Genomic DNA, 27,657 nt, shown 5'->3' with positions numbered 1-27,657 from the left:
TCAGTGCCCGGCACGCCACATCCAGTGCAGGGCTGTGAATGGGAATCAATGACTGCTGAACTCATTCATGATCTCCCCCCCTCCCCCACGCTATATCTGAGGAGGAGGGGGGTGAGGAGAATCTTCACTCCACGTGTGTGTGTCTGTGGGTCTCTGAGCGTGTCTGTGGATTTCTGTGCGTGTCTGTGGGTCTCTGTGTGTGTCTGTGGGTCTCTGAGTGTATCTGTGGGTCTCTCTGCTAGTCTAGGGGGTCTACCTATGAGTGAAATGCACAACAAAGATGAATCCTTGATTCCTTCCGGAACGCAGTCGCGTGGTTTAAAATTTCACTCCAACCACGGCGTTCCGGCCCATTTCCACCACTGATCCAGTATTGAATCCATCTCACAATTGATGTAGTTACTAGTCACGGGCCACCCACTAGCCACCCCACTCATTGTCAAAATCAAACCCTGCGGCACAGAGGGCTTAGACATCGTTGCAACTTATCTCGGTAGCATTGCCACGTGACCGGGCCGTGGTGGCGCACATGCCCGTGCTGCCGGCGCCCTTTTGGAAGGTTCGAGTGGGGAGACTTTGTGAAGCTGGCCCAGACCTGCTGAGCCGAGACTTTGCCAGGAGGTGGCATCACAAGCCACTGTTTGCGAGAGACTTTGTGTGAGCGTTGAGCAGGGGGAGCGGCGGGGTAGTTTGTGTCGGCGCGAGCGCGCTGCGCTCCGCGCGACCCGCCGGTCCCGAGCGAGCCATTCGCGCTCACGGCTCACCCAGTGACGATTATCTGAACAGGTTACCGGGCATCCCCTAGGTCGACTCAGCCTCAAATCGGTACCTGATGCGGTGTGTAAATGTCCGCCACTGGGGAGACAAAGGCGGCCGGGCGTGGTGCTGGCCACTCACACCCTTCGTGTGCCGTGCCGGCCTTCGTAGGTGCTACTCGCTAAAATAAACTTGCCCCAACAGCCTGTTAAGGCTATACGGGGGATCTTTGTCTTTGTTCCCAGGGCCGTCCATAGAGGGGTGGGGGTCCCGGGGAAACTGACACTGAGGTCTTACATCTGACACCGTGACGTCGCAGCGCCCCCCCCCGCCCCTCAAAGCGCGGGGCCCAGGGCGGCCGCCCCTATTCGCCACACCCTAGGGACGGCTCTGAGCGTTCTCCACTCGCGAGGGTAGAAATTTCCCTCGAAATATCCCAAAACAGGAATCTCTTTGAAGCCTCGAGACTTCCTAGATACACGTGTAGAGGTGCACGTGCAGCCATTTAGTTACTCCCACTGCTGGACGATTGCCTGCACCCATGTTGTGGATCGTGGGGGATATTTAACCATACTTCACCACGCTGGTCAGTGCGTGCCGGTGAAGGCGGAGGGCGTACACGCCGCAGCATTGTACGGTGCGGCAACGGATGTAAGTCGCGCTGCCCTCCGCTGCCCCATAAACCTAGCGGTCACCCGTCCAGGCCAGCACCTGTACAGGTTCGTGCCTGCTTAGCCTCTGACATCTGATGAGATCGGGCACGTTCCATGCGACATGGTCGTAGGCGTTGATAAATGGCATTTCCGTTTTGTAAAAAAAAAGTGCGTTGTGAAATAACTTTTCACGCAGGAAAGAACAAAACAAAAACAACCGGTGTAATTTCAAAACATTTATTTAATAATTGCCAATGCAGGCTGAGTTGAATCAAGACCCCGATTTTGCTACGTCGAGGTTGAAGCTGCTCGGTTTGAGCCAACTGCCTCCAAACCTCTAACTCAGGACGTGAACCATAGAGGCTTATTCAGGGACCCGACCAGGACGTTACCATATACAGTATGTGGTGGACAAATGGATATAATACTTTCATAATATATTGCGGCGCCATTCATGCCAACAGCATCCCACAACGCTGTACATTAATTATATATATGAAGACCAAATCCCATATATGCGATTGGCTACGCGAAAAACGGGAAAGGTCTGTTAGCGAGCACCTATGAAGGCCAGCACGGCACAAGAGGGGGTGGGTGGCCTGCACCACGCCCGGCCGCCTTTGTCTCTCTAGTGGCGATGTTTACACACTACATCAGGGACTCATTTGAGGCTGAGTCGAACTAAGGAAGGCCCAGAACCGGTTCAGATAATAGTCATTGGTGTTGGCCTTGAGCGGGAATCGAACCCGGGTCGCCAGGTTCGTAGCGCAGCGTAGCGCTAACCGTCGCCCTATCGCCCAACATACACACACACACGTACCAAGCAAATGAAAACTCTACTACCAAGCAAAATAAAAAAAATTCGTAAACAAATTAAGGAAATGGCACCAACACAAAAAGCGCAAACAACATAAAAAGTCATCACAACAAAACTGAGTCCATGAGGTCTAACTTACTACACATCCCAGACTACAATCCCCACTTCCCAGCCAAGGCAACCCAGGGAACGTTACTCTTAGGTTTTTTCGGTAAAGTCACGTAGGTAAAAATAAATAATAAAAATAATAGAAATAATAGAAATACAATTATAAATCACGACGTTTCGGAGGCAACACAAGTCTCCGTGATCAGGTGGGACCGTCACAGCTAGTATTATTTATTTTTACCTACGTGACTTTACCGAAAAAACCTAAGAGTATGAATCCTTGCAGTCACGAAAGCTTCAAATCCAGGGAACCTTCACAGGAGGGGCCGTGGTGGAGTGGCCACAAACAGTAATTTATACCAATCGGTCAAATGTCCAAAAAGTGATTACCTATTGTATCAGCATGTGCCTGGACGAATTTCAAAAAAGGGCCTTTTTAGTTCAACACACATTAGTCGATGCAACTTTAATCACGCTCCGAACCACTTCCACGGCAACGTGCTCAAATTGTAAAGACATCGATCGCCGGGTTCAACAACGTCCCCTCTAGTACCCGATTGGGACAGCTGAAATTGCTTCGCAGCGACGGGTACATATCGCTTGCCGTTGGCAAGTCGCAGAGCTCGAGGTTTGCCACCCGTCCCAGGTTTGACGCGGAACATTCGGGGAGGGAATTTTTATCTCGGGGTGCTGACCGCAGCGGTTGACCCGTTACGCGTGTTGCGTTGGCACTAAATTACCGTTTGTTGCAGTGTTACCGAGGCCGAGGCTGACTGAGACGTATGTTCGGTTTTGGTCTGCAGTGGAAAAGGTGACAACCCCAGGTAGGCCTCGAATGTACGTGTTTTTTTACGTTGAACTTCTTTCGCGCCGTACGTAGCCAACCGGGCTAATCGGATGTGGCCGCGGATGCCAGTAAACGCACCATTAGGTACACATTTTTTTCTTTTGTGACCACTTGGGGCTTTAAAAAAAAAAACTTTGTAAAAAAAAACTTTGTAAAAAAAATGGGAATTTTAAGTTGAAGAATGTTGACGCACTGCTAATATTGTAATATTGTGTTAGTCCATTTTGTGCCCCTCTTATCGGGACTAAAGGTAGTTAGTATCCAGTGTATTTAAAATGTAATGACACCTGGCAAAGCTTGAGATCCATGAGAGTATAAGGCGAGTCTCGCAGTATCAGCATCATCGTACAGGGGGCGACGGACGCACTCTGGAAGGTGGCAGTGCCCTCGAGGCAATGGCTCTGGGTGGTCCATCGCCCAATAACAGGCGAAATGCGCGACGTTCACGCCCCCAGTTCACGGTGGGGATGAGAGCACTTCGGCCGAACTAAAACAAAATCAACGCAACGACCGACTGCTCAGTACCAAACGGACTAAGTGCTACTGGGTATTTTGAAGTTCAGTCATCATCATCATCATCAGCATTTGTCGCCTTAAAAATACCGTTATTTTTGGCCTAAATTTTGTCGGTGTAACTTAACCGTATCTAAACATTGTGTGGTTGTCCATGTAAACCCATGGTGTCGACACATCCACAGCGCTGCTGTGGCATGCCCTGCGAGCCCAAAGCCAGCGGCGGTGTGCGTGTGTGCGCGCGCTCCATTTCACGTCTTGTGACCTCCGACGCGGCTGCACAAATCGCGTTGTCAAATTTGTCGTGCCGGTGTTAAGCGTGACATGATATCCCAGCACGTAAACATTGGAGCGTTTGCGGCACAACGACGGACAGTGCAATGCCGTCCTTGCAGCGTATGAACGCCGGTACACATCAGAGGCCGTTGGTCATCTGGGCTGAGCAATCATCTCCCGCCGTGTTAAACCGTTTATTGGAGTAACCAGGGTTCCTTCGTGCGAAGTAAAAAAAAAACTGCCGCTGTTGTTGACCCGTGCCAGAATTTTTTGACAACGCGCGAACCCATTGCGGGTCGCGACCTGCGAGCACATCGCGGTCCCCCTCGCCGAGGTTCAAGGTTCCGAAAAGAAAATTAAAAAAATTGGAATTCGAGTTGGCATCTTTACGGCGTCGGTAAAGGCAACTTGCATAGACGACCACGTGAGGGCAGTCACACCGCTGACTGCTGGAGGCACTGGAGTATAGGACGTCGCATATCCGACCGTCGCATATCCGCCCTGACCAATTCACCACCTTCATCCAGTGCGGTATATGTGAATGATGTGACTGTCAATATTTATAGATATTCACACATCACGCATTTTCACATATCCGCCTATTTCTCAGTCCCCAGTGAGTCGGGTATGCGACGTGCTGTACTCTAAAGTCCGAAACGCAACTTTTTAGACGTCACTTTTATTCCTAAAATTCGACTAAATACACGTGAGCTCTCCCATGGCTTTCCCGGTTGTGCCACACGCTCTTCGGCGTGATGCGCGACGTTTGGCCCCACGTGCTGTTAGCGTTTTGAAGATAAATCATCATCAGGCACCTCTTCATCATCATCAGGCCCATCATCAGGAACAACATCATCCTCTTAGGTTTTGTCGGTAAAGTCACGTAGAAAAAACCTAAGAGTATGAATCCTTGCAGTCACGAAAGCTTCAAATCTAGAATTAACAACATCATCATCAGGAACATCAGCATCAGGAACAACATCATCATCAGACACACCATCATCATCAGGAACAACATCATCATCAGACACACCATCGTCAGACACATCATCATCATCAGGAACATCATCCGGCACATCATCAGACGCATCATCAGACATCAGCATCATCAGGCACATCATAATCACATACAGCATCATCAGGAATATCATTATCAGGCACATCATCATCACTAGGGACATGATCATCATCGTCAGGAACAATTAAAACAGTTCTTGAAAAATATTCTAGCACGTGGAGCCAAGCATGGGACATCGCGCCAAACAATGGCATGGCACGACCTGGAAACAAAGAAACGGCGGAGAGCCGTTCAACACGACGGGGGAAGCCCACGCTGCAGGAGTCAGCTTGCATGATCTCTGTGGCCGCCCCGTGACAAAGTGAGTCGCGTGCAGTGCCGGATTATCCTCGTAGCACAAGTAGCTACTACACATGTAGTAGCTACGGGCCCCGCACTTTCAAGGGCCCCGCGCAAAATGCTTTCAAGCTATCAATTCCGGTTCAGTGATTCAGCACTTGCTCTATTATTATTATTATCTATATTCTGCTCTATTGCTATAGTACTATCTTAATTTTGGAGCTTTCGTGACTGCAGGAATTATTCTTTGGTTCTTTCGGTAAAGTCACGTATAAAGATAACATAATAAATTAAATGAAAATGATTTTTATTTATTTATTAGTTTATCTTTATACGTGACTTTACCGAAAGAACCAAAGAATACTATAGTACTATACTGCCTTCAACTTTTATGAACGACTGGGTGTTTAAGGTTAGCGATTTGTCGTATTATCTGTCTGTATAGCAAATAAAAAAAAACAATTACTTTACTATGCAATTTTTTTTTTAAATGTGTTCTCTTTTTTATTTATTTATGGCCCCTGTATAACATATGCTACAGGCCCCACACTAGCTTAATCCGGCACTGGTCGCGCGCCCTCTCTCGCTACGGGCTACGCTATCGCTGGAGTGGCCGAGTGGGAATTCCGTCATCCCATCGCGTGCACCACGCCGTTGGGTGCGTCCAGCACGTCCGCCGTATCGACGCCTCGGTAAAAATACTCCATGTTGTAAAAGTTGTCGCACTGGTGTTGCTCGCGCGTCGTCGCGGGAGGCGGGGCAGCCACGTTCGAGTAGAGGGGCCGGCAGACGTCCCCCTCGGCGTCGCCGGCGTCGGATGCCGACGCCGGCCTGGGTTTGTCGCTGGCAGAGTCGTCCTCCTCGCCCGTCTCGCCGCGCTTGAGCCTCCCGCTCCACGGGAGGGCACTAGCCAACACCACCGGCGCCAGCCTCTTCCTGCAGCGATGATGGTGGGGAGCGAGGAACAACGAGAGCAAAGCCACACATGTTGATCATCATCACTTAATATTTGAAACAATTTTTTTTTTATGTTTTAAATTTTGCCAAGTAAGGCTCCACTTGAGCTAAGTAGTTCGTTTTCAGAAGCGACCTGGCCACACATTTTAGCTCCACGAAGTGGCTTATCACGTGGAAATGTATAACGGCCGAAGGAAAACCAGAGGGCTCAGAAAAAAAATATTGTGACCACGGGGAGAGAGACATGCAAACTCCAAATATACAGCAGGCATCAGGGTCAAGATCAAACCCACGACCTCCTGCATACCAGGCGAGGTAGTTAACATCTCTCGTGAACGACTGCCCAATCAGATTATTCAATGGCGATCTGAAACAACTCCACGTGGCTTCTCCTGAAGCACTCAAATGGATCTCCAATCTCGACATCAATTTAAAATCCGTTGCAATCCCTAAAAATGCCATACCAAAGAAGAAGCCATCATCTCGCCACCGTATCCCCACCTTCCCCACGTGGTGCCACCTCGAGGCAGTCTATCCAAGGGGAACCCCGCCACCCCACCCGTTGGCAGGTGTCCCCACGTGGCACAACGTGCACGCATCGGCAGCCCTCAAGTGGGCGTTACTCTGCCAGTTGGAGGCGATGTTGCCGCGTGACTTCCCAACTGGCGTTGAAGAAGTCGTGGATCTTGGTTCCTGTGTTCGGCTCTCGGGGTGGAAGTGGGGTCCACTGCGGAACTCTATAAAAAATGCCTTTCAGTCCGTGCAGTGAGCCGTTTTAGAGGTCGCCACGTCTGCGTGACTGGCGTTGCGTTTCACCTCGAGGTAGTTTACCATTGCCGTCCGCTTTGATGGCCACTGGCTTCGTGTTGCCGCTGCAGCCATGACAGCTGTCGGCAGCTGTCATGGCTGCCCCTGATTGGCAATTGCCAGTCTTCAATAACCACGTTTAATTACGTTTTCACAATGTGTAATTGGGAGGAGTGGTGGTCCAGTAGTTAGCGCATTATTCTGTGAAGCCCGTGACCTGAATTCCACTCCCAGCCAGAAGTAGCATCAGTGGCGAGTCATATCTGAACCCCACCACCCCCCATCCTCTCCTCTGTCAACTTGCACTGACCAGTGTGGTGAAGTATGGTCAAAGAACGTTCATGACAAACGCATCTTGGGAAGGCCTTAAGCAAGCATTAAAATGTTCTTAGATTTGAACATGAACAGAGAATTAACCGCACACATGGCAGGGGGGAAGGGAGTTCCAGACTGTGGGAACAGCATGGAAGAGTAAGCGACCTCCCACTGAGCGAAGGTTGAACGGGAGGCTTCCACAGAAGGCCTCGGTTGTGCGAGTGGAAAATTCTTGGAGGGAAATTTAGTGGAGGGAGTGGAGCGCGGGGCGGTAGGGGAGCGCGTGGCGGGGAGCAGAGTGAGATGAGAGGGGAGTAGGCAAGGGGCGTTCCCACAGAGGATCTTGAAGACGGTGAGTGTGATCTTGAAATCGATCTGGCATCGGATTGGAAGCCATTGGAGGGATTAGAATGTTGGGTGCGGGGGGGGGGGCGATGCGGTCTCCTCTACAGGTGCGGGCGATGAAGCGACATTGCCACTGGGAGCTCAGTAGGGGGGCTTGCGAGGGGGGGGGGGGCGGTAGCAGAGCGGCCGTTGCGGGGGCGAAGGGGGGGGGGGGGACAGACCTGGTGTAGATGACGGCGACGATGAAGACGACGGTCGTGAGGAAGAACACGGTGGTACAACCGATGGCTATGTGCATCTTCTTCTTCCCGTTGGCGAAGGCCCCGGTGTTTGGCATGGCATCCGGGGGGACTAGACGTCGTCGCGAGAGATGGTGGGGGGGGGGAGCACGAATCGTCACGCGAACTATTATTACAATACTCCACAAGCGCTTTGTCAATCCACTGCAGGGTGACAGCCTTCCCCACGTCATATCAGTTACGGCATTTTTGACAATACTTCACCACGCCGGTCAATGTGGGTTGTGGTGAAGGTGGGTTGTACATGACTGGTTCGGATAACACTTGCCACCGATGTTAACGTGGCCACCTGGGGAGCTGTAAATGTCACCTTTGAAAATGTCTTTGTCGGGTTTCATAGTCCAGTGCGCTAACCGCTGTGCCACCACTCCCACACGCACTTTCAGCAAATGGGCAAAACAATTTGAATCCTCCTGAAAAAGTCCCGAGACTCACTGAATCTCTCCGAGATAATGAAGAAACTTCTGTCGAACATGCCCTACAGAGAGATCTTGTCGTATTTGTAACTCGACGTGTGTCGAACTGTTAATTTCAGTAGCGCTCGCCGTGCACTCGTTGGGTTGGCCAAACCAGACTCGTATTTCTTGTTTTCCTAATATTACAGCAAAGATAGTTGTTTCACAACGATTGTAAACACGGACTCACACACGGAGGCAGCTGTAACCGACCGTGCGTTGAGTGACTATAATGTTTATGAATATTTCACAACAATGATCCGCTTGTGAGTGTACTGTGTATGAGTATATTCAATGGCGGAGCCAGGATTTTCAGGTAGGGGGGGCAACCCCTCCAGCAATGAAAAATGATAGAGGAGTTGTTAGAAAGTAAGGACTTGTCCATTGGTTTTTATTCGACGCGTGTCCGGCGATGGCGCAGCCATCGATCGAGGGTCGAATTCGAACCGCGTCGTGTGATCGGCATCGCGCTCGCTGAAGGCGTTGATGCCTTCAGGGAAGTCGTGGACTGTATACGCAACTGCGCACAATTCTGAGTCACTTATAACTGCTTTGCCGTTACTTATCGCCAATTATGGACTCAGACTATTGTCCTGTTATCTCATAGAGTCCCTGGCACATACTAATATGCTACACAGTGGCAGTGGGGGTCGCAAAATGCCGATGTATTACTAATAAACCCCGATGATCCAATTGAAATTATGGATTTTGATCGGATCATTAGGGGGGGAACGTGCCACCACCCCTCACTGGCTCCGCCAGTGAATATACTGTGTGAAAGTACCGCTTGAGATTGTGTATATTGTATTGTGTGTGAGTGTCCAGTGTGTGAGGGAGAAAGTAATAGTAGTATTTGCATTGTCTTGTGTTTTGTAAGGTGCTTTTAGATGTTTTCATCAAACAACATGACAGAAATGTGTTAAAGCCACCCAGCAATTGTGCTTAATACCAAAATACCCATCATTGTCTGAAGACGTGCATTGTGGTCCTTTCGTTAAAAATGACCACAGTGCAATTCTTCAGGAAATGCAGATGGATTTTGCGTCAGTGCAGAGGCCTTGCACTTTTTGTCTACGTTGTCTCTGTTGTTATTTGAAACCTGTGGTTTTCCAGCCAGTGCTGTTATTACTTCTAGATTTGAAGCTTTCGTGACTGCAAGGATTCATATTCTTAGGTTTTTTCGGTAAAGTCACGTAGGTAAACATTTTTTTAATTAATAAAAGTAAAATAAAACAAAATAAAAAATAAAAAATCACGACGTTTCGGAAGCAAGACGGAGGCTTGTGTTGCTTCCGAAACGTCGTGATTTTTTATTTTTTATTTTGTTTTATTTTACTTTGATTAATTTAATTTTTTTTACCTACGTGCTGTTATTACGTTGTGATGGGGGGGGGGTCATCTCGTTATTTACAGGTGGAATTTCTTTAAAGCATCTGACGAGCACGAATCCTCACTGTTACGCGACAAAGCTCCCGGCTTGTAAATGAACGCTTGTGATCTGGTTTTACCTTCTCGGCTGAAAGTGTACCACTCTTCATCAGTAAACGGCGTCGTCGTTTGCGTCTGCTTTAGAGAAAACATATTTGCGAGCGCATTAGTGTTGTGGTTATTATGAATGTAATAATATTTTCAATTCATTTTCCAATCAGGTTCAATCAATCTTGAAAAAGGTAGACGTTCTCCAACAGGCACGGATCAGCATTCATTTCCATTGGCACCCCTGAGGTGGTTGGTGGTAGTGGAAATTCCACGTTTATATGGCAAGGATATAGTCTTATCACATAGTTGCCCACCCTATTGAATTTAGTGGTAGGCTTCTAATTTTTTTTACCATTTTACCACTGGCAGAGTTTCAAGGCAGCAATGCTGTCAATTCATTTTCTCAAAACTTTAGCAAGTGAAATGGTTAACTTTCAAATTTGGTATGTGGTAACAAGGGCCTAAAAACTTATCAGCCTATCGCTTAAATTGGCCCTGTTAGAAAACCCATGGAGTTTGTGTTAAATCGGTGGCCTCACCTTGAATTGGAGATCAAGATCGTTCGACATGAGCAAATCTACAAATGCACACAAGCAAGACAGTTAGATATATATATATATACCCACGGCCTTTTTGAAGAGTCACCGTGCAGCATTGCACATGATCACCAATCTACTGAAGCCATCCACTGGCTCGCTCGCCAAAGTCCACATCAGCACTGAACAGTTCGGCAAATCGAGCGCGCCAAACGGCCCGGCGAGGCGACGGCTACCTTTGTCGGCGTCGATCCGCACCTCGGGGCTCCACTCACTCCACAACCTCTTCGTGTACTTGTCGGAGGCACGCACTCGTACCACGTAGGCCTTGCTGGGCATCACGTCCGTGACGTTCATCTCCGTGGCGTCCAGAGGGGGGCCCTGCATGGCACGCCACGCACGATGACACGGCGATCCGCGAATTACGAGTGCCTCCTTCGTCTGCCACCAAAACATTATTTTGTTACTCGATATTTTCCTCAATCGCTCGGTGGAGCAGAGTAGCAATAATAATTTGCACATATTGGGCGCTTTTCACAAGGCCTCAAGGCGCCATGCATGAAAAAAAACAATAAAGAAGGAACAGGGTGGCAAGATTAAAGCTGGAGAGGAAGAGGGCGAATGAGAACGAGGGCTCCACGGTGGCGAGAAGTTAACTACCTCGTCTGGTATACAGGAGGTCGTGGGTTTGCCTCTACCCTGATGCCTGTTCTATATTTGGAGCTTGGGGTGCCGTTCTCCCCGTGGTCGCATAGATTTTTTTCTCCAGGTCCTCCGGTTTTTCCCTCCACACTTCGAATCAACATCACGCGTTCAGAGTATTTAGCTGCGATACATTTCCAAACAAGAAGCCACTCCATCATGTTGTGGCCAGGTCACCTCTGATAAAGAGCCATATAGCTCAGTCGGCCTGACCTGGTAAATTTTAAAAAAAGTTGTTTAGTTTAGAATGATCTGGAATTGCAAACTCATTTTCAGAAGTGCCCTAAAAACTAGGAAAATACGTAATCTGATTTTTTTGCTTTAATCAAAAACTCTGGAAAATTTACAAATTGCACCCTCGTTTATCGATGTTAAAAAGCTACCACGCTAACCTTGCTATGCAATATATTTCTTACGCGGAGATAAATTGCTTCGAGAAAATCGTCGTTAGCATTTGCCAACCACCCGTGGTACACGGTCAGACATTATCGGGGGCGACTTGCTCAGGCGCCAGGGTTGGCAATGTTTCTGGTTATTCAGCGGTGGGAAAGTTTTTCTTTTAGGAAGCCAAAAAAAGAGGAATTTGCCGTTTTAATTGTCGACGTTGACCGTTTGCCTGCCCTGAAGTTGCCTGGCCCCGGTGGTTCGCGCCACTTGCTCGAGACACCGTAGCTCCACCGTGGCCGCAGCTTTTTGTCCTGTGTGCGAAGATTTAGTTTTTTTCCGTTTTCCGCCCCACGGTGGCGACAACCAATGAAAACCAACCCGTGGGGAAAGAACGCTCGGAGCTCATTGGCAGGGAAAGGCTGCAAAAGTGGGGCTCGAGATAAGTAAGGGTCGAGGCGATAGCCACGGACGATAAGTTGTTCGACAAGCTCGCCAAACGATCGCAGATATCTCGTCGGAGGAAACACAACTGAGAAATGTGGCGCAGTGTGTATGCCACGGAGGGCAGTCATTTGAAGGTGGAGCAAGATGAAAAGGATGAAATAAAGAGGTGGGGCCAAGGGCCGGTGGTCGAGACGTTCATTTGTGGAAATGGAACCACGAATATTAATAGCTCACGTGCTGGAGCTGGATAACAACAAAAAAGATAACCCTACGTCTTTTAAAGCAATTGTTTGTTTTACTCATTCTTCAGTTTTACCTTTTTAAACAATTGCGTTTTAGCGTGTGTTAAACCACTCTGAGATCCTCTGGCGTGAAGGACGAGTGATCAAAAACGAATCATCGTCATGATTGTGAGACCATGAGAGACGTATGTTTGTACGTATGTTGAGCTTCTGTCACAATGTACGTAGCCAACCATGCTAATCAGAGGTCCGGGAAATCGGATGTGCAACGGTGACAACTGGGGAGGCATTCATCTCGGCAGTGAAATGGCTACGGTTGATGATGATGATCTGTAGATCACATACGTTTCTGTAGCAGTGTTTGTGGTGTGTGATATTCGTAGCTGGTGACGGTGTATCTCTCTGCGACTCCGCGCTGTGGTCCCCGGCACGATGGCTGCAACTGGAAGAGGCGGGGAGGCTGAGTGGGTACAACATCCCCCCGTGGCCATCTCTGAAGATCCGCTGCTGCGTCAGAGGTTTTAGTGGTTGGCTGTGTCACAAGTCGAGTCGCAAGTCATCAAATTCATGACTCGAGTCTGACTCGAGTCCAAGTCACATGACTCGAGTCCACATCTCAGAGGTGGGACAAAGTCATTGTTATGCAAGTCCAAGTCGAGTCGCAAGTCATCAAATTCATGACTCGAGTCTGACTCGAGTCCAAGTCACATGACTCGAGTCCACATCTCAGAGGTGGGACAAAGTCATTGTTATGCAAGTCCAAGTCGAGTCGCAAGTCATCAAATTCATGACTCGAGTCTGACTCGAGTCCAAGTCACATGACTCGAGTCCACATCTCAGAGGTGGGACAAAGTCATTGTTATGCAAGTCCAAGTCGAGTCGCAAGTCATCAAATTCATGACTCGAGTCTGACTCGAGTCCAAGTCACATGACTCGAGTCCACATCTCAGAGGTGGGACAAAGTCATTGTTATGCAAGTCCAAGTCGAGTCGCAAGTCATCAAATTCATGACTCGAGTCTGACTCGAGTCCAAGTCACATGACTCGAGTCCACATCTCAGAGGTGGGACAAAGTCATTGTTATGCAAGTCCAAGTCGAGTCGCAAGTCATCAAATTCATGACTCGAGTCTGACTCGAGTCCAAGTCACATGACTCGAGTCCACATCTCAGAGGTGGGACAAAGTCATTGTTATGCAAGTCCAAGTCGAGTCGCAAGTCATCAAATTCATGACTCGAGTCTGACTCGAGTCCAAGTCACATGACTCGAGTCCACATCTCAGAGGTGGGACAAAGTCATTGTTATGCAAGTCCAAGTCGAGTCGCAAGTCATCAAATTCATGACTCGAGTCTGACTCGAGTCCAAGTCACATGACTCGAGTCCACATCTCAGAGGTGGGACAAAGTCATTGTTATGCAAGTCCAAGTCGAGTCGCAAGTCATCAAATTCATGACTCGAGTCTGACTCGAGTCCAAGTCACATGACTCGAGTCCACATCTCAGAGGTGGGACAAAGTCATTGTTATGCAAGTCCAAGTCGAGTCGCAAGTCATCAAATTCATGACTCGAGTCTGACTCGAGTCCAAGTCACATGACTCGAGTCCACATCTCAGAGGTGGGACAAAGTCATTGTTATGCAAGTCCAAGTCGAGTCGCAAGTCATCAAATTCATGAATCGAGTCTGACTCGAGTCCAAGTCACATGACTCGAGTCCACACCTCTGCAAAGCTGTGTTTAATTTGCAATAAATGAGGGCGCAATTCGGACGTTTTCGAGAGTTTCCGATTTTAACACAAAAAAACCATTACGTATTTTTGTAGTTTCAGGTAAATTTCGGAAATGTGTTCACATTTCCGGATTATTTTAAACTGAACCAATTATTTTAATTTTACCAGGTAAGGCCCCACTGAGCTGTATAGCTCTTTTTCAGAAGCGACCTGGCCACAAATGATAGCTGTACGAAGTTTTCACGTGTAAATTAATAGCAGCCAAATACTCTAAACGCACGTTGTTGATTCTAAATGTGGAGGGAGAAACCGGAGGACCCGGAGAAGAATCCACACTACCAATGGGAGAACATGCAAATTCCAAATATACAGGTATCTGGATTCATATCAAACCCACGACCTCCTTTATACCAGTGGGTGTTCGTATTACTGATGCTTGTGCAAGGGAGACAAACAGTCTGTAAAAACTAAACGGGGGATCTTTTTCTTTGGTGCTGATGTTAGCGGTGGCAAAGATTTTGGCAATTGTGTTTTTCACGTGGCGTTGATGACTTCATGATTGCCGTTGACATCAGCGATGACGACGTTGTTTTCGTCGTCGTCGTCGTGAATTACCTCGTTGCACACCCGGGACATGGCCGTCTTGTAGCATACTTGGAACCAGAGCGGGAAGGCGTCGGCCTCCTCGACCCACGTCTTCGGGTAGCTCCAGCTCACGTGCAGCGCATTGCCGGTCCAGCGCAGGCCGACATCACCGGGGGGATCCGGCTTCACTGAGACCGGTTCCACCATTGCCACCCACCAACCAGCCAACCACCCGCCACGTGCATGACAACAACAAATAAACAACATCATCAGTTTAACACTAAGTAGGCTTTTTCGCGACCAATATCATCCATAATGTAGTTTTTTTTGTTAGATCACGTAAATGTATAAATGTGTCGTTAAACCCGCCACCACCCGACACAGACAATTAGTAAGGTTTGTCACGTAAACAGAACGTGACAATTCGTTACAGCACACCGGTGTGTTGGAGAGCCAAGCCACAACATTTACAATCTGAATACGACATTTCGCCAGTAATTACAACTAGCTTTACCAGGCGACAGCCCGATTTGTGGAGAAGTCCACCTGTTTCGTTCCTTAAATAGAGGCATTGTTCTGCTCCACGGCAGATATGGGGGTGTGTTTATACAGGAACTTCCTGATATGATGGTGTTGAGTTTGGTCACGTGACCAGGAAGTTACGAGTTAAGGGTCTCGAAGCCACGAGGCAAGGCAGGGGTGTCAGCCATTACAAAGAGTACAAAATAAAGGGACAATTAGTTAGTTATGGGACTTTAAGAAGCATTGTCTCTAAGTTAATGTTCTTATAATACTGGGAATGCTGTTATAATGTTAGGATTTCCGTTATAATGCTGTAAATGCCATTGTAATGTTGTTAAATGCTTATGATAAATATGAGGCCTAGTTAACAACGTAGCCTGCCACTTGCATTATTGTGAATGTTATTTATAGCTGGATAAGTCAAGCCAGACTTGTGCCCATGTAACTTTAATGTGTTCTTGAGAGCAAGGATGAAGAAGTATCTCATCAACAGTTAAGTGTTATGTGCAGCGCTGTACATTTGGGCTGCAGTATGGTGATTACACAACATGACCTTATTGAACACAGTAGCTTATTCTCTTGTTGTATAGCTATTCAGTGCTAATCTAGGTGCCTGGTCCATCCAGGACCTATTATTGAGATTCATGTTATCTAACACAATGTTATGATGCTGCAGTTTTCATTAATTGTATTGATATTGCAAGTATTAACAAATGCTGTATTTTGTGCTGTGTTTTTCCATCAGTTTTACTTCGTTCTAATAATGAAATACGTTGGAGTCGGATGTTCACCCTGGCTCTGAAGGTTTATTGAATGCGAGGTTAACTATTTGGATAGTGGCGCAACGCAGCGCACAGCGACGCCGAGACAGGCATAGATGTGATGACATCACTTTTGCGCTCTTCTTACGGGAAGTGTCCGGCAGCTTGGTGCAGTGGGAACACCTGTGTGTGCGTGTGTGTTGAACTTCTTTCGCACCGGACGTAGCCAACCGTGCGTATCAGAGATGCGTGGGGAATGGGGTGGTGCGGTGAGTGAGTGCAGTGAGCACGGACCACTCACAGATTGTTTTGTGGAAGAAGCTGAAGGAATTGCTGTAGTTGCAGCCCAGCGGGTTGATGGCCGTCACCGTAACGACGTACTTGCCGTACGCCATTAATGTTCCCGCCAAGTGGCACGTGTTTGGGGGCAAGTCCGCGCCATGCCAACACTCCACGCGCGTCTTCCTGCAAACCACGCACCACGTTACGGGCGGGGGGGAGGGGGACAACAGTCCGTTCGTTTGACGAAGGAAATCGTCGACGGAAAATGTTCGTCGACAAAGCTATGTTGTCTCGGTCAATAGTGACGACGAGTGATGAATGAGACAATCTGTAGCGAGACAATATGACTGCTCAAGGCAAGGTGTCATCTTTACCCCCCCACCCCACCGTGATACTGTGGTGCGGGCACTGCCCCATCAAAGATTAGAGCAACTGGCCGCCACTGCTTGCTTCATGTTGACTAATTTGTCCAGAGCCCTGCCCGCCTTGTCCTTTCTAGAGCGCTCCAGGCGCCACGAGCGCCTATGGAGGTTGTACGTATGTAGTTGAACTTCTTTCGCACCGTACGTAGCCAACCATGCTAATCGGAGGTGCGGGCGAAGGACAAAAAACTAGACACAAAAACGAGTTGTAAGGAAAATGCGTTTTGAATCTTGATGATATCAAAGTGCATAGCCCGAGTGGCTTCATAATATCGGAAGGAAGAGCATTCCAGACGGCCGCAGAAGCGCGCCGCACAATGCGGTGACCGTCCTTGTTCGATGACCGGCCAAAAAAGCCGCTGCTGCTGCGAGGATGACCAAAGGTCGGTGGCGGGGTCGGGGTCTAAGTGGCGGTGGGTTGCGTAGGTGCTGTGTGAGCGGCATGAAGCCTCACGCGAACGTCGTGTTGACCCTGAAGTGTGTGGGCAGGTCGGCGTGCCGTCCCGGTACCCAGGTGCACACGATCAAGTGGGGGTTGTTGCTGTGGCAGGAGACCGTCGGCTTCTCGGGGAGGTCTGCCCACACAGACATACCGTGGTAGGTTTTTTTTTCAATGTAATTTTAACTCCAGAGCACGAGTGAGCAATGTGTGCCCCCCATCTATCGAGGGGTGTGCGGCGGGGTGGGGGGCGTAATGGCGCAGTGTTAATGTCCCTGGGTCGATGGGCCTCTGCGTAAGTCTACGGGTCTCCGTGTACGTCAATAGTTCTCCGTACGAAACAATACACTTCAATTTTGATCTGTATCGTGTCTAAAGCCAACCAAATTTCAAGATGCTTTACACAAGCGGTGGGGTGTATTTATTGAACAGAGAGAACGAGGCAGCCATAAGAGAGAGGGAAGGTTTTGAGCCTGGAGCCAAATAGATGCAGGGAGTCCACATTTCTAGACCTTGGGCGCAGCAGAAGAGATTGAGCGACCTCCCACTGGTTTGGTAGGCGTGGGTCCTCATCGTCAGGAATGAATTCGGGCCCCATGTCCAATTTCCTCCCCTCACTTCGTAGCCCGGTGCCCAGGCCCCTCTGTTCCGTGAGCCCCGGTGCAGTTGCACCGCCTGCACACTCCATGGCTATGCCACTGCCCTTCACTGAGCAAAGTAGGCGGTCGCTTGCTGGTGCTCACCAGTGTTCAATTGCGTTACATTTTATTTTAGTCACAGTCCTAGACTAGTCGATGACATCGTGTGGAACTTTAAGTCTGTTCGAACGATATGTGTGCTGTGTGAAGGTGCACATTTTTCCCGACTCTCGACATTATTAGATCAGCTAATCAGTGAACTCATGAAACATTTTCATGTACAATTACATACTTTGTACAGCCAGTTGCCATCGTGGTCCTTCTCGGTGCACGTATGTCTATAATACATCTCCTGTGTTAGGAGCTGGTCACCCCACCCTTGAGCGAGCCGCTCTTGCCTGAGCACGATCTGCTATGAGTCTTTGGATGCTTTCAGATCAGGCCGTGTAGAGCGTACACCTCCATCACACTGCTCAAGTGCATCTGGGGTCACGGACCAGCAACCTTTGAACCCTACTCTCAATTGCTGCAAGAGACAAAGCTCAACTTCATGCCTTGTAGGACTGAGTCTTTGAGCTGCAGTGACACCAATGATTGTGGTGATTAGATGTACCAATGTCTGGTACGGCTATTGCTCACAATTGCACCCATTAAATAATGAGTCTACATCTTTATTCAGGCTCGATAATGTCATCGTCTCGTAGGTCCCACTTTGAGGTTTGGTGGGTAGTTGTAAATCATTGTCAACTCAAAGTGATCATTAGGGCTTCATCTGTCGTGGAATAATTTCTGGGACTCCCCTCCCAACTCCACCCCCGCCACCCCCCAGCTTGCCCTGACGCCGAGTGTAGGTGGGGGATTTATTTTCAGGAGCTCAGCCCTGGACAGCTCGAGGTAAAAAAAAAATTCAACTTTTATAATTATTCACACCACGCAAACAAAAAAAAAACCCAATTCGCCGGTGAATTTTTCCGTCGCCCAATTCCGTCGGCAGACGCCGAGCCGCGGCTCGGCTGACTCACAGCCCACGAGCAGCGTGTCCTGCTGCAGAAAGCGCATGCTGTCGTCGTGGCAGATGTAGAGGCCGCTGTCGCTGGGCGTGACGCGCCGAAGCAGCAGGCCGCCGCCGCGGCTCGTCGTCGTATTCTCCTCCAGGACTCTACCGTTGAGCGTCCAGCGGACGGAGGCCCCGCCGGCCCCACCGGCCCCACCGGCCCCGCCGGCCCCACCGGTCCCGCCGGCCCCGCCGGCCCCACCGGGGACGCAGCTCAGCTCCACGTCGGTGTCGGCGAGCGCCAACTTCGTGTGGGGGCTCACCAGGTCTGGCCGGCGAGGGACAAACGACGGCGTTGAACCCGGCGCTACGGAACGCTCTCGCGAATGAGCGACACACGCAGATTTTGATTCTTGCGTTTGGTATGTGGTGTGTGTGCGCGTGCACGTCATACTTCTTTCGCGCCATTCGTAGCCAATCGTGCTAATCGGAAGTTTTCTAGGTTTCACCCTGAGTTTACCCTACAACCGGCATTCTTGACAGTCATTTTCTTCAATCTCAATGGAAACTTAGTTGAGGCCCAATGAGCTTCAATAGACGTGCGCGCGGGGGTGGGGTGGGGGGTCTTGAGAAGGTAAATGCGCTCATTTATTTCACACGACGACGCCTCGAGTGGGATGCTGCTGCCCCGTGGCAACGGTGGTGCGCAGGGTTGCCAACCCTCCCGGATTTTCCGGGAGTCTCTACGGGAATTGGCATCGATTTCCCTGTGCCGATCGAAAAAGCGATCATCCGGAAAATTCCATTAATATATTTGTAAAATAAAAAACGTCAATTAATTTGGTTAAAAAAAAAAATCTCCCGGCATAGCTTCAACCAGAGGAGGCAAAAGCAACCGGTGGCGCGTGTGTCCAGAGAGGTGTGGGGTAACAGCGGACACAATATTCACAACAATCACAATTACAACGACGATTTGTGACCTTATTGGGGGGAGGCGGGGGAGTGGTTCCTACGTTCAACATGCGTACAGCCTGGCACGTCGTCACACGCCGTCTTTGCGACCAGTGGAAATTAATGAAGCGTGAGCCAACGGGGCCGTAAGATTCCCCACCGCCCCCGCCTCTTCCCCTCCCCCCCAAAAAAATGGGGAAGCGTGAAGCAGATGTGCAGCCCCCGCGCCACGCAGAATGAGGACGTTCAGCGGTGAGAACGGCACATAGCAGCGTCTCTCTCGGTTAACCCCTCCCCTGCGGCGGGACGAGTGGCCAACGCTCTAGCGCGCGTTGGCCACCCAACATCCCTGGCGGGTAGTAAGTCGTAACGACAACAACGAACAACAACAACGGTCATTTATAATAACGGCTCGCCCCGGATTGCAAGCCGGGCTGGTCTGAGACGGGATCGTGCTCGGATGGGCGATCGCCACTCGCGTTGATTTGTTATAGGCTGCGTAAATATTTACGCGATCGAACCCACAGAAACCTCTATTTTGGGTTATATTGGTCGCCAAAGCCTACTACGTGTTAAACTTGTTATAGGCTCTTTCGGCAAAGTCACGTGGAAAGAAAATAAAATCAATAATAGAAGACGACATTTCGATTGCAACACAAGCAATCGTCATCAGGTACAACTAAATTTGAGAGGGAGACAAAACACAGACACGGAGACACACAGACAGACACACAAGCAGATAGAGAGACAACACAGAGACACAGAGAGAGACACACACAGAGACATACAGACAGACACACAATCAGAGAGAGACAACACAGAGACACAGAGAGAGGCACACAACATAGTGTGTCTCCGTGTCTGTGTTTTGTCTCTCTCTCTCAAATTTACTTCTACCTGATGACGACTGCTTGTGTTGCAATCGAAACGTCGTATTCTACTATTTAATTTATTTTCTTTCTACGTGACTTTACCGAAAGAACCAAAGAGTAATTCCTGCAGTCACGAAAGTTCAAATCAAGTCTGTCATAGGCTACGGGACTACGTGGCGGTCAGCAAAGACGCACTGCAGATAAAGCGGTGTTGTACTGTATGTCTATGCCCCCCAGGCCTTTGCGTCCTGCCTTCACGAACCCGCAACGCCCAGCCTGATGACGGATATGGCCCAATAACCCAAATGACCTGCACGTTGACAGCCCTTTGCTGATGCGCTGTTGGATGGCCGGCCTCCCAGCACCGCACGGTTCGCGGACGTAGTTCGACCATACTTCACCGCGCTGGTCAGTTTGGGTTGGCGAAGGTGGGCGGCGTAGCTTGCGACCCCGCGTGAGTACGGTGCGGCGTGGGATTTCACTCCGTACTCTTTGGTTCGTTCGGTAAAGTCACGTAGGTATAAAATAAAATAGATCACGACGTTTCGGGCGCAACACAAGTGAACTTCATCAGGTGGGACCCACAGCAAGAAAACTCTGAAGCCGACTTCAGCATGTTCTTGCTGCGGTTGTTTTATTTTATTTCGTTTCTTATTTTATTTCATTTCTAACTACGTGACTTTACCGAAAGAACCAACGAGTCTTCAGTCTCAACCGCTGCTTAGTTAATAAGATCTGGTGGGAGCGGGCGCACGCACTCACGGCTGATGTGGTCATCGGCCACATTTAGAGATGGGCCCCTCCCTCCCTCCCCCACCGCCCTCCGTAGCCACGATGAAGTTTTTCTCCCCGACCTAAACGTCGTTCTCACGCCTCTTTCCACACAAGGCGAGGGGTCGCCCAGAGTGCGCGACTCGGGCGGCTGGGCTCGGTGTTCTGCCACCACCACCGTGGGTGGAGAGTGGCACGCGCTTAGGCAATCGTCCCCTCCCTCTCTCTCTTTCTCCACCCCTTTCCGCGAGTGTTCTGCGTGCCGCAAGTCGGGGATGACTGGGACGCAGGTGGTGTTTACAGAGGACGCAGGGACAAGGAGCGTCCCCCCCCCCACCGCCCCCCGCGAAGAAGCGCGCATCATCGTGAAAGCAGAAGCAGGCGGAGCCTTCTTTCGCAAACTAAATATGAAAAACAAACCGCAGCGTCTCCATCTCTGACCGCCCAGAGAACGAAAAATATGTGTTCGTGGTAAAGGCCGTCGCAACTCGTCGGATTTCTCCACTCGAAATAAAGATGCAGATGCTGGCGATGAGCATCTGCAGCTGAATCTCTGTTTGCACTGTTCACTCCGTATATATTCAGTTTATGGTAGAACACACATTTTTGCCCGTGACAGAGTTAGGGTAAATGTTCCGAATCTCGTGAGATCCTGGTAACATGCCCCCCTCTGCCCCCCTCTGCCCCCCCCCTCAGTTATGGGATCGGTGGCCACTGCCACGGCTTGCCAGGTGCTGTAGGTGTGGGGGCTGCGTGGAGGCAGGGAGACGGCAGTGACGAGAGCTGTCCCCTCAGAATCAGAATCCTGGAGGAATCCGACAAGCTACGAAGCGCTTTCTTTTCACAGATGTCCAGTTGGGGGCAACAAGTTGGGGGCAACAAGTTGGGGGCAACAAGTTGGGGGCAACAAGTTGGGGGCAACAAGTTGGGGGCAACAAGTTGGGGGCAACAAGTTGGGGGCAACAAGTTGGGGGCAACAAGTTGGGGGCAACAAGTTGGGGGCAACAAGTTGGGGGCAACAAGTTGGGGGGCAACTGGACATGTGAAAAAAGTTGCAACAACAAACAAGACGGAAAAAAATCACGGTTTTTTTTCTGCCTCTGGGATACTCCCATTTCCTCCCCCGTGACAAACACCTCAGTCACGTGCCATTGGCCTCGTGGCCCAACGGCCGGCATGCATTGGGAGGTTTGGGATGAAAACCCAACAATGACAGCCCACATCTACATTTACTCAGTCAGCCCTTTTGGAGGCCGTAAATGTCACATTTACTATGCCTCTGTCGTTTAGCTGCCGCTGTTGTTGTGTGGTAAGAAAGACTCGATGTTTCAACCTTTCCTTACATTTGTGTGCTGTTTTTATACCGTTGGATGTTGCGTGCTACGTAAAGTTCAACCGCTTGAAGCCAATATGTATACGCGACATTTCTGCCACTGAAATATCGCCGCTTGTTTCACAAACTTCACCCAGAGTTCATATATCACACGGGTTGCGGGAAACATTACTCAATCCATCTGACACATGGCAACACAGCTTACACACATACACACACAAACATAGAGCTGTCGACTCCATCGCGCTGCTTGTAAGCCGAAATATGTCTGTGTAAATCTAAGGCCCTTCACAGTTGTTCGTTAATGTACACACGTGTACATGTACACGTGTGTACATGTACACGTGTGTACATGAACTTAACCACCACCGTCTCTAGTAAACTCTAACTTATTGTATCACATTTTGTGATGTTGCCAAATCCAAGGGTTTGCAAGGCGGCCAGAAGATTACTTTAGAGTGACAAATTCTTCAATAAATATGTGCAGAGCTTTAAGTTTTATTTCCTCAAATTGCGTGAGTTTTCTCCAATCCAATTTCCCATGCCGCCAAGCACTCAATGATCGAATGGGCAAACGTCAGATTCTAGAAACTCGAGGGAGGCTTTCCTCGATAATAGATTTCAAAATAATTCGTGGTAGCTACGTTGCTCCTGTGAGTGTGTCTCTTAAATGCGTAAATGATGCGGTGTGTAAACAAGACCTGGGGAAACAAAAGTGGCGGGGAGCGATGCTCGGCACATCAACCCTATCGTGCGCAGTGGCGGCCTTCATAGACTCTCACCACTTGCCCCAACAGCCTCAAAGGGCTATGCACCGCAGGGGATCTTTGTAGCGTACGTGACAAGATTGACGTTGCGACAAGCACAACGAAAATAAAACGTGGAGTGGCGTGGGATTTACATTTGGACAAGAATAGCGAGTGACGTGGGTACTCTACCCGTGTTTATCATCGGGCGTGATTTCCCCGCTCTATAAATTGTGCTAGATTTGATAAATTCCAAAACTGAACTTCCGAAAAAATTTCAAGCGGAGTTTCATTTTTATAGACGAGGTCCAAAACCCCCCTCCCAAAAAAACTCAATGAGTTCCTGGTGTCCATTGCCACAGTGCTTAGTTTTTATTCAAACAAAATCACCGCATCGTGATAACTCATTTAATGATAACAATCATTAAATCGTTAAATTATAACAAAACACGTGACCCTGCGTAATGATCGATTTTCCGGTAAAAGAGATAATTTTTATATTATCACGCTTATCAAGGAAAGCCTCACAGAGTCTCCAGACACTTGTTCAGCAGGTTCCTGGCAAGGTTTTGCAGTCAGTCATTTTCAGGATATATTTCAGCACTGGAATGTTTGGCCAATACACGTTACATTGAACGGTGAGTTTAGATGCGGGGGGAGGCAGGGGGACCCAGAGAACCCAGAAGGGAAACCCATGCAGAACAGGGGCAGAGCGTGCACACTCCAATGTAACACGCTGTAGGCTTTCGCGACCAATATCAACCATAATACAGGTCTTTTTGGGTTAGAGCGTGTAAATATACATGTGTCGTTAAACCCGCCACCACCCGACACAGACAATTAGTAAGGTTTATTCTTGGTTCTTTCGGTAAAAGTCACGTAAATAGGAAAAAAATATTTTAATTTGTATTTTATTTTTATCATTTTTATTTTATATAAAAAAAAAAATTCTTTTTTATTTACGTGACTTTACCAAAAGAACCAAGAATATGAATTCCTGCAGTCACGAAATTTAGTCAGGTTTGTGACGTAAACAGAACATTCCAATACGTGACAAACCTTACTAATTGGCTGTGTCGGGTGGTGGCGAGTTTAACGACACATATTTACGCGATCTAACCACAAAAAAACCCTGTATCATACACGCTCCACACAAAAAGACCCCCGAGTTCGGAAACTAACCCAGGAGCTTCGTGCTGTGAGGAACACATGTTACCATCGCGCCGCCCTTTCCCTTGCCAGGATAAATAAAGCGCTTACGCGTATTTGATTTTGAGGGTAGGGCATTGGTACAGTGATTTGCGTGCTGCACTTTGAACCCAGTGACCTCAGTTTGATCTCAACCACAGATAACATCAGAGGCAAACATGTCAGAGCAGGTGATGTCCTCCCCTTCCCATCACTAACACACACTGACGAAGTATCATTTAAACAAACAACCTCAACGACTCTTATGGCCACCACGGGCGTCAACGCAAACGTGGCACGTGGAGGCCTTCATCCAATGGTGGATTAAGAACGGCGGACTTTCCCTGAAATCCTTTTGTTGATTTTTAGTTGCGCAAAGTGGCTCGATTCGCTCGGTCACCCGTGGCAGGCCCCCTGTATGTACAACGCACCGTACGTTGAACTTTTTTTGCACCGTGCGTAGCCACCCGTGCCAATCGGAGGTGTACACGCGGTTACACGAATTGACCCCCGGCATTAAGGGCAGAAGCGACATTGTTTTTTGGGGTTTATATGTAGTTTTTATATATATATATGAAGAAACGTTGTTAGCAGATTAAGAGAGCTGCCGTTTACAAAGAAGTTACGTAATTTATTTGAAACTCACACGGAAAGTCACAATATATTACACTGCCGCTGAGGGGAAATAAAATGTTGACATTTTGTTAGACTGGCCGCTACGCCCTGATAACATATAATAACATGCATGTTATGTAATCTTTAAGAGGAAATGTTTCCCCAGAGTAACCCTAATGACCTTAACTGTTGTTTATTTCTTTCTTAGATTTTAAATGTTTATTTTCTGAAGTTACGAAACTCCACGTATCACGATGAGCACGGCTGGGTTACGCACCGTGCCAAAGAAGACGTACGTACGTACGTACGCGATCGACAGATTCACATAATCGTCAACCATGCTCAATCCGCTGCTGGATCAAAGCCTCCCCAAGCCGCCGCCACATCTCGCGATCCTGCAATGTCACGATCCACGTGGGACCTGCGCACGAGCCGAATGCAATGTTCCCTCTCCTCAATGGAGGTCCTCTCCAATGGAGTTCCGTTCCATGGCCGGCCCGTCACTCCGTATTATCGGTCACCGTCCCTTGCAGCGATGTGTACTGCCCAAGCCCACTCGCACTTTTATTGGCAGGTTCAATTTTGCCCCTGGCATGTGTGTCCTCGACATGTAATGTAAAAGTGATATGAAAGTTGAACACGTAGCAGGCCTTCGCGACCAATATTGATGATAAAGGTTTTTGGGGTTAAATCGGTAAAGTCACGTATAAATGTTGTGTCGTCACCCTCCACCACCCGACACAGCCAACCAGTAAGGGATTTGTCACGGAAACAAAACGCGCCAATTAGTTTACTACTTCAGCCCACCGGAATGTTGGAGAGCAATTACGAGTGAAACGAAAGTTAAAACGAACGCTAAATAAATGAGAGAAAAACACAAATAGGCCAAAGCCAGTGCAGCCCCCGTCACCCGTGCGTCCTCAGTTTTGCCGGAGCGCCGCATTAATAATCAACGAGACGAGGCTTATCGTAGCGGTGCTCTTTTGAACAGACTCGCAGTTTTTTTTTTTGCGACAGAACAAACATTGACAGATGATGATCCGGCTCACCGGCATTGGGGCAGAATCTGCTGTTGGCTTGGGAATGGCAGACGGCCGACACGATGCACAGCAACACCGCCAACAGCTGCTCCATCTGAAAACAGACAGATGCACGCACGCGTGTGTGTGTTTTTGCGTAAATATGAACGATAAAGTTGCAGCCCGGCAATTGCTCGCTCATGCCACTGCTGCCGGAAAAGGGCTTTCACACTTGAGCGAAATTCCAAAAAAAGCCCCACTCCAAGAGGTTGTCAAGGGCCCCTCGTCCACGCTGGTCAAATGTCTTGCAAGAAGCGAAGGTAGAAATCAAGACGGCGGGTTGATTTGCATTTCCGATTGTTTCAACTGCCACGTCTGGAGATCGACACTCACGGATACGTACTGAGCACGTAGTCGTCCTGTATGTCGAACTGTTTCGCACGTTACGCAGCAAACCGTGCCAATCCAACTCAAGAAGGTGGCGGCACATTTAAGTGTGAACGGAGAAGGAACTTGGGCAACATCCCCGATAAAAATAGATCGCACGAAGTACTATCCCTGTCCTGTGTTTTTTTTTGAGAATTGAAATCCGAGCCTGAGCAGATTAATAAAATTAATTCGCAAAATCAGACGGCGTGCACTCGCTGGAACAGCTCGTTTGTCACTCCGCGCACCTCCGAGTAGCACGGTTGGCTACGTACGGTGCGAAAGAAGTTCAACGTACGTACACACATCGTGAGCACGGCTCGATTGCCGCAGTTGCCCGCGCGCACCGGGCCCCAGTAATGTCACGCTTCCATGCTGCCAAAAGTTTTTTTTCCTTTCTGTTCCACCACCGTCAAGTTACCGAACCACGCGGACTTATTTTGACTTCGCGACGGAATGTTCCATCACGTCCAAGGGCAAAGTGTCCATTGTTCCGTGCATCGAGAGATGACGTGGGGTCGAAATGCAATTTTGCCCCTGAATTCACACCTCATTCCATAGTGGCAACTCGAACGCCTCGTTTCGCGGACCTAAACATCGCAACCACCCTCCCCGGCTTCGACACCACGCCTCGAAGACGCCGGTGCAATCGACCATCAACCCACGACAGACAGAACACCGGACAGGTCGATGCGACGCATCTCCTTCATCAATGGAGGATTTAAAGTCGAGCCCTCCGGGTGGGGGTGCGATTGTGGCCGTGCACCCCCCCCTACCCCCTCCCCAAAAATAAAAAAAAACGATGGCTCCCTGCGGTGAACCACCTTAGTCTCCTTCGAAAGCCCCGCGAATGGAAATCTCTCCGCGACTATCGGAGACCTCGACGTTGGCCATCTCTGTAGGCTCCTCGGACACGCAGCTTGCAATCGGAGCCGTCTGTACAGAAGCGCTCACTACCTTCCGTGTCGCTCTCGCGGGCTCCATGGGCAGCGAGCGCGTGGCGTGAGAGAGCGACAGAGCGAGAGGGCCCTTATCTGCTGCTGCCTGAGCCACACCGCTCCAGCACAGATTGCC

General features: G+C 49.2%; 1 protein-coding gene across 1 annotated transcript; it reads right to left on the bottom strand.

The window, feature by feature from the left end:
- Window positions 1–1,630: 1,630 nt before the first annotated feature.
- Window positions 1,631–27,657, bottom strand: LOC144731471 (uncharacterized). Its single transcript, XM_078612532.1, has 11 exons — window positions 27,541–27,657; window positions 26,188–26,272; window positions 18,691–18,990; window positions 17,046–17,166; window positions 16,189–16,352; window positions 14,635–14,792; window positions 10,757–10,901; window positions 10,524–10,561; window positions 10,014–10,071; window positions 7,973–8,102; window positions 1,631–6,263 (listed from the first exon to the last, which is right to left on the bottom strand). Exons 1-11 carry the CDS (start codon window positions 27,565–27,567, stop codon window positions 5,957–5,959), a joined length of 1,533 nt encoding a protein of 510 aa, XP_078468658.1. The 5' UTR covers window positions 27,568–27,657; the 3' UTR covers window positions 1,631–5,956.

The sequence above is a fragment of the Lampetra planeri genome, chromosome 39, assembly GCF_965212315.1.
Source record: "Lampetra planeri chromosome 39, kcLamPlan1.2.h2, whole genome shotgun sequence".
Classification (NCBI taxonomy): Eukaryota; Metazoa; Chordata; class Hyperoartia; order Petromyzontiformes; family Petromyzontidae; genus Lampetra; species Lampetra planeri.
The sequence above is the reverse complement of the archived record's forward strand: the minus strand, read 5'-3'. Positions and strand labels throughout refer to the sequence as shown.

Excerpts from the sequence above, each read along its gene's own strand:
- LOC144731471 (XM_078612532.1), bottom strand. The coding sequence starts at position 27,567 with ATGGAGCCCGCGAGAGCGACACGGAAG. Across the intron at positions 10,902-14,634 it reads TGTCCCGGGTGTGCAACGAG|GGCCCCCCTCTGGACGCCAC; the intron begins GTAATTCACGAC and ends CGTGCCATGCAG. Across the intron at positions 6,264-7,972 it reads GTCGCCGTCATCTACACCAG|GAAGAGGCTGGCGCCGGTGG; the intron begins GTCTGTCCCCCC and ends TCATCGCTGCAG.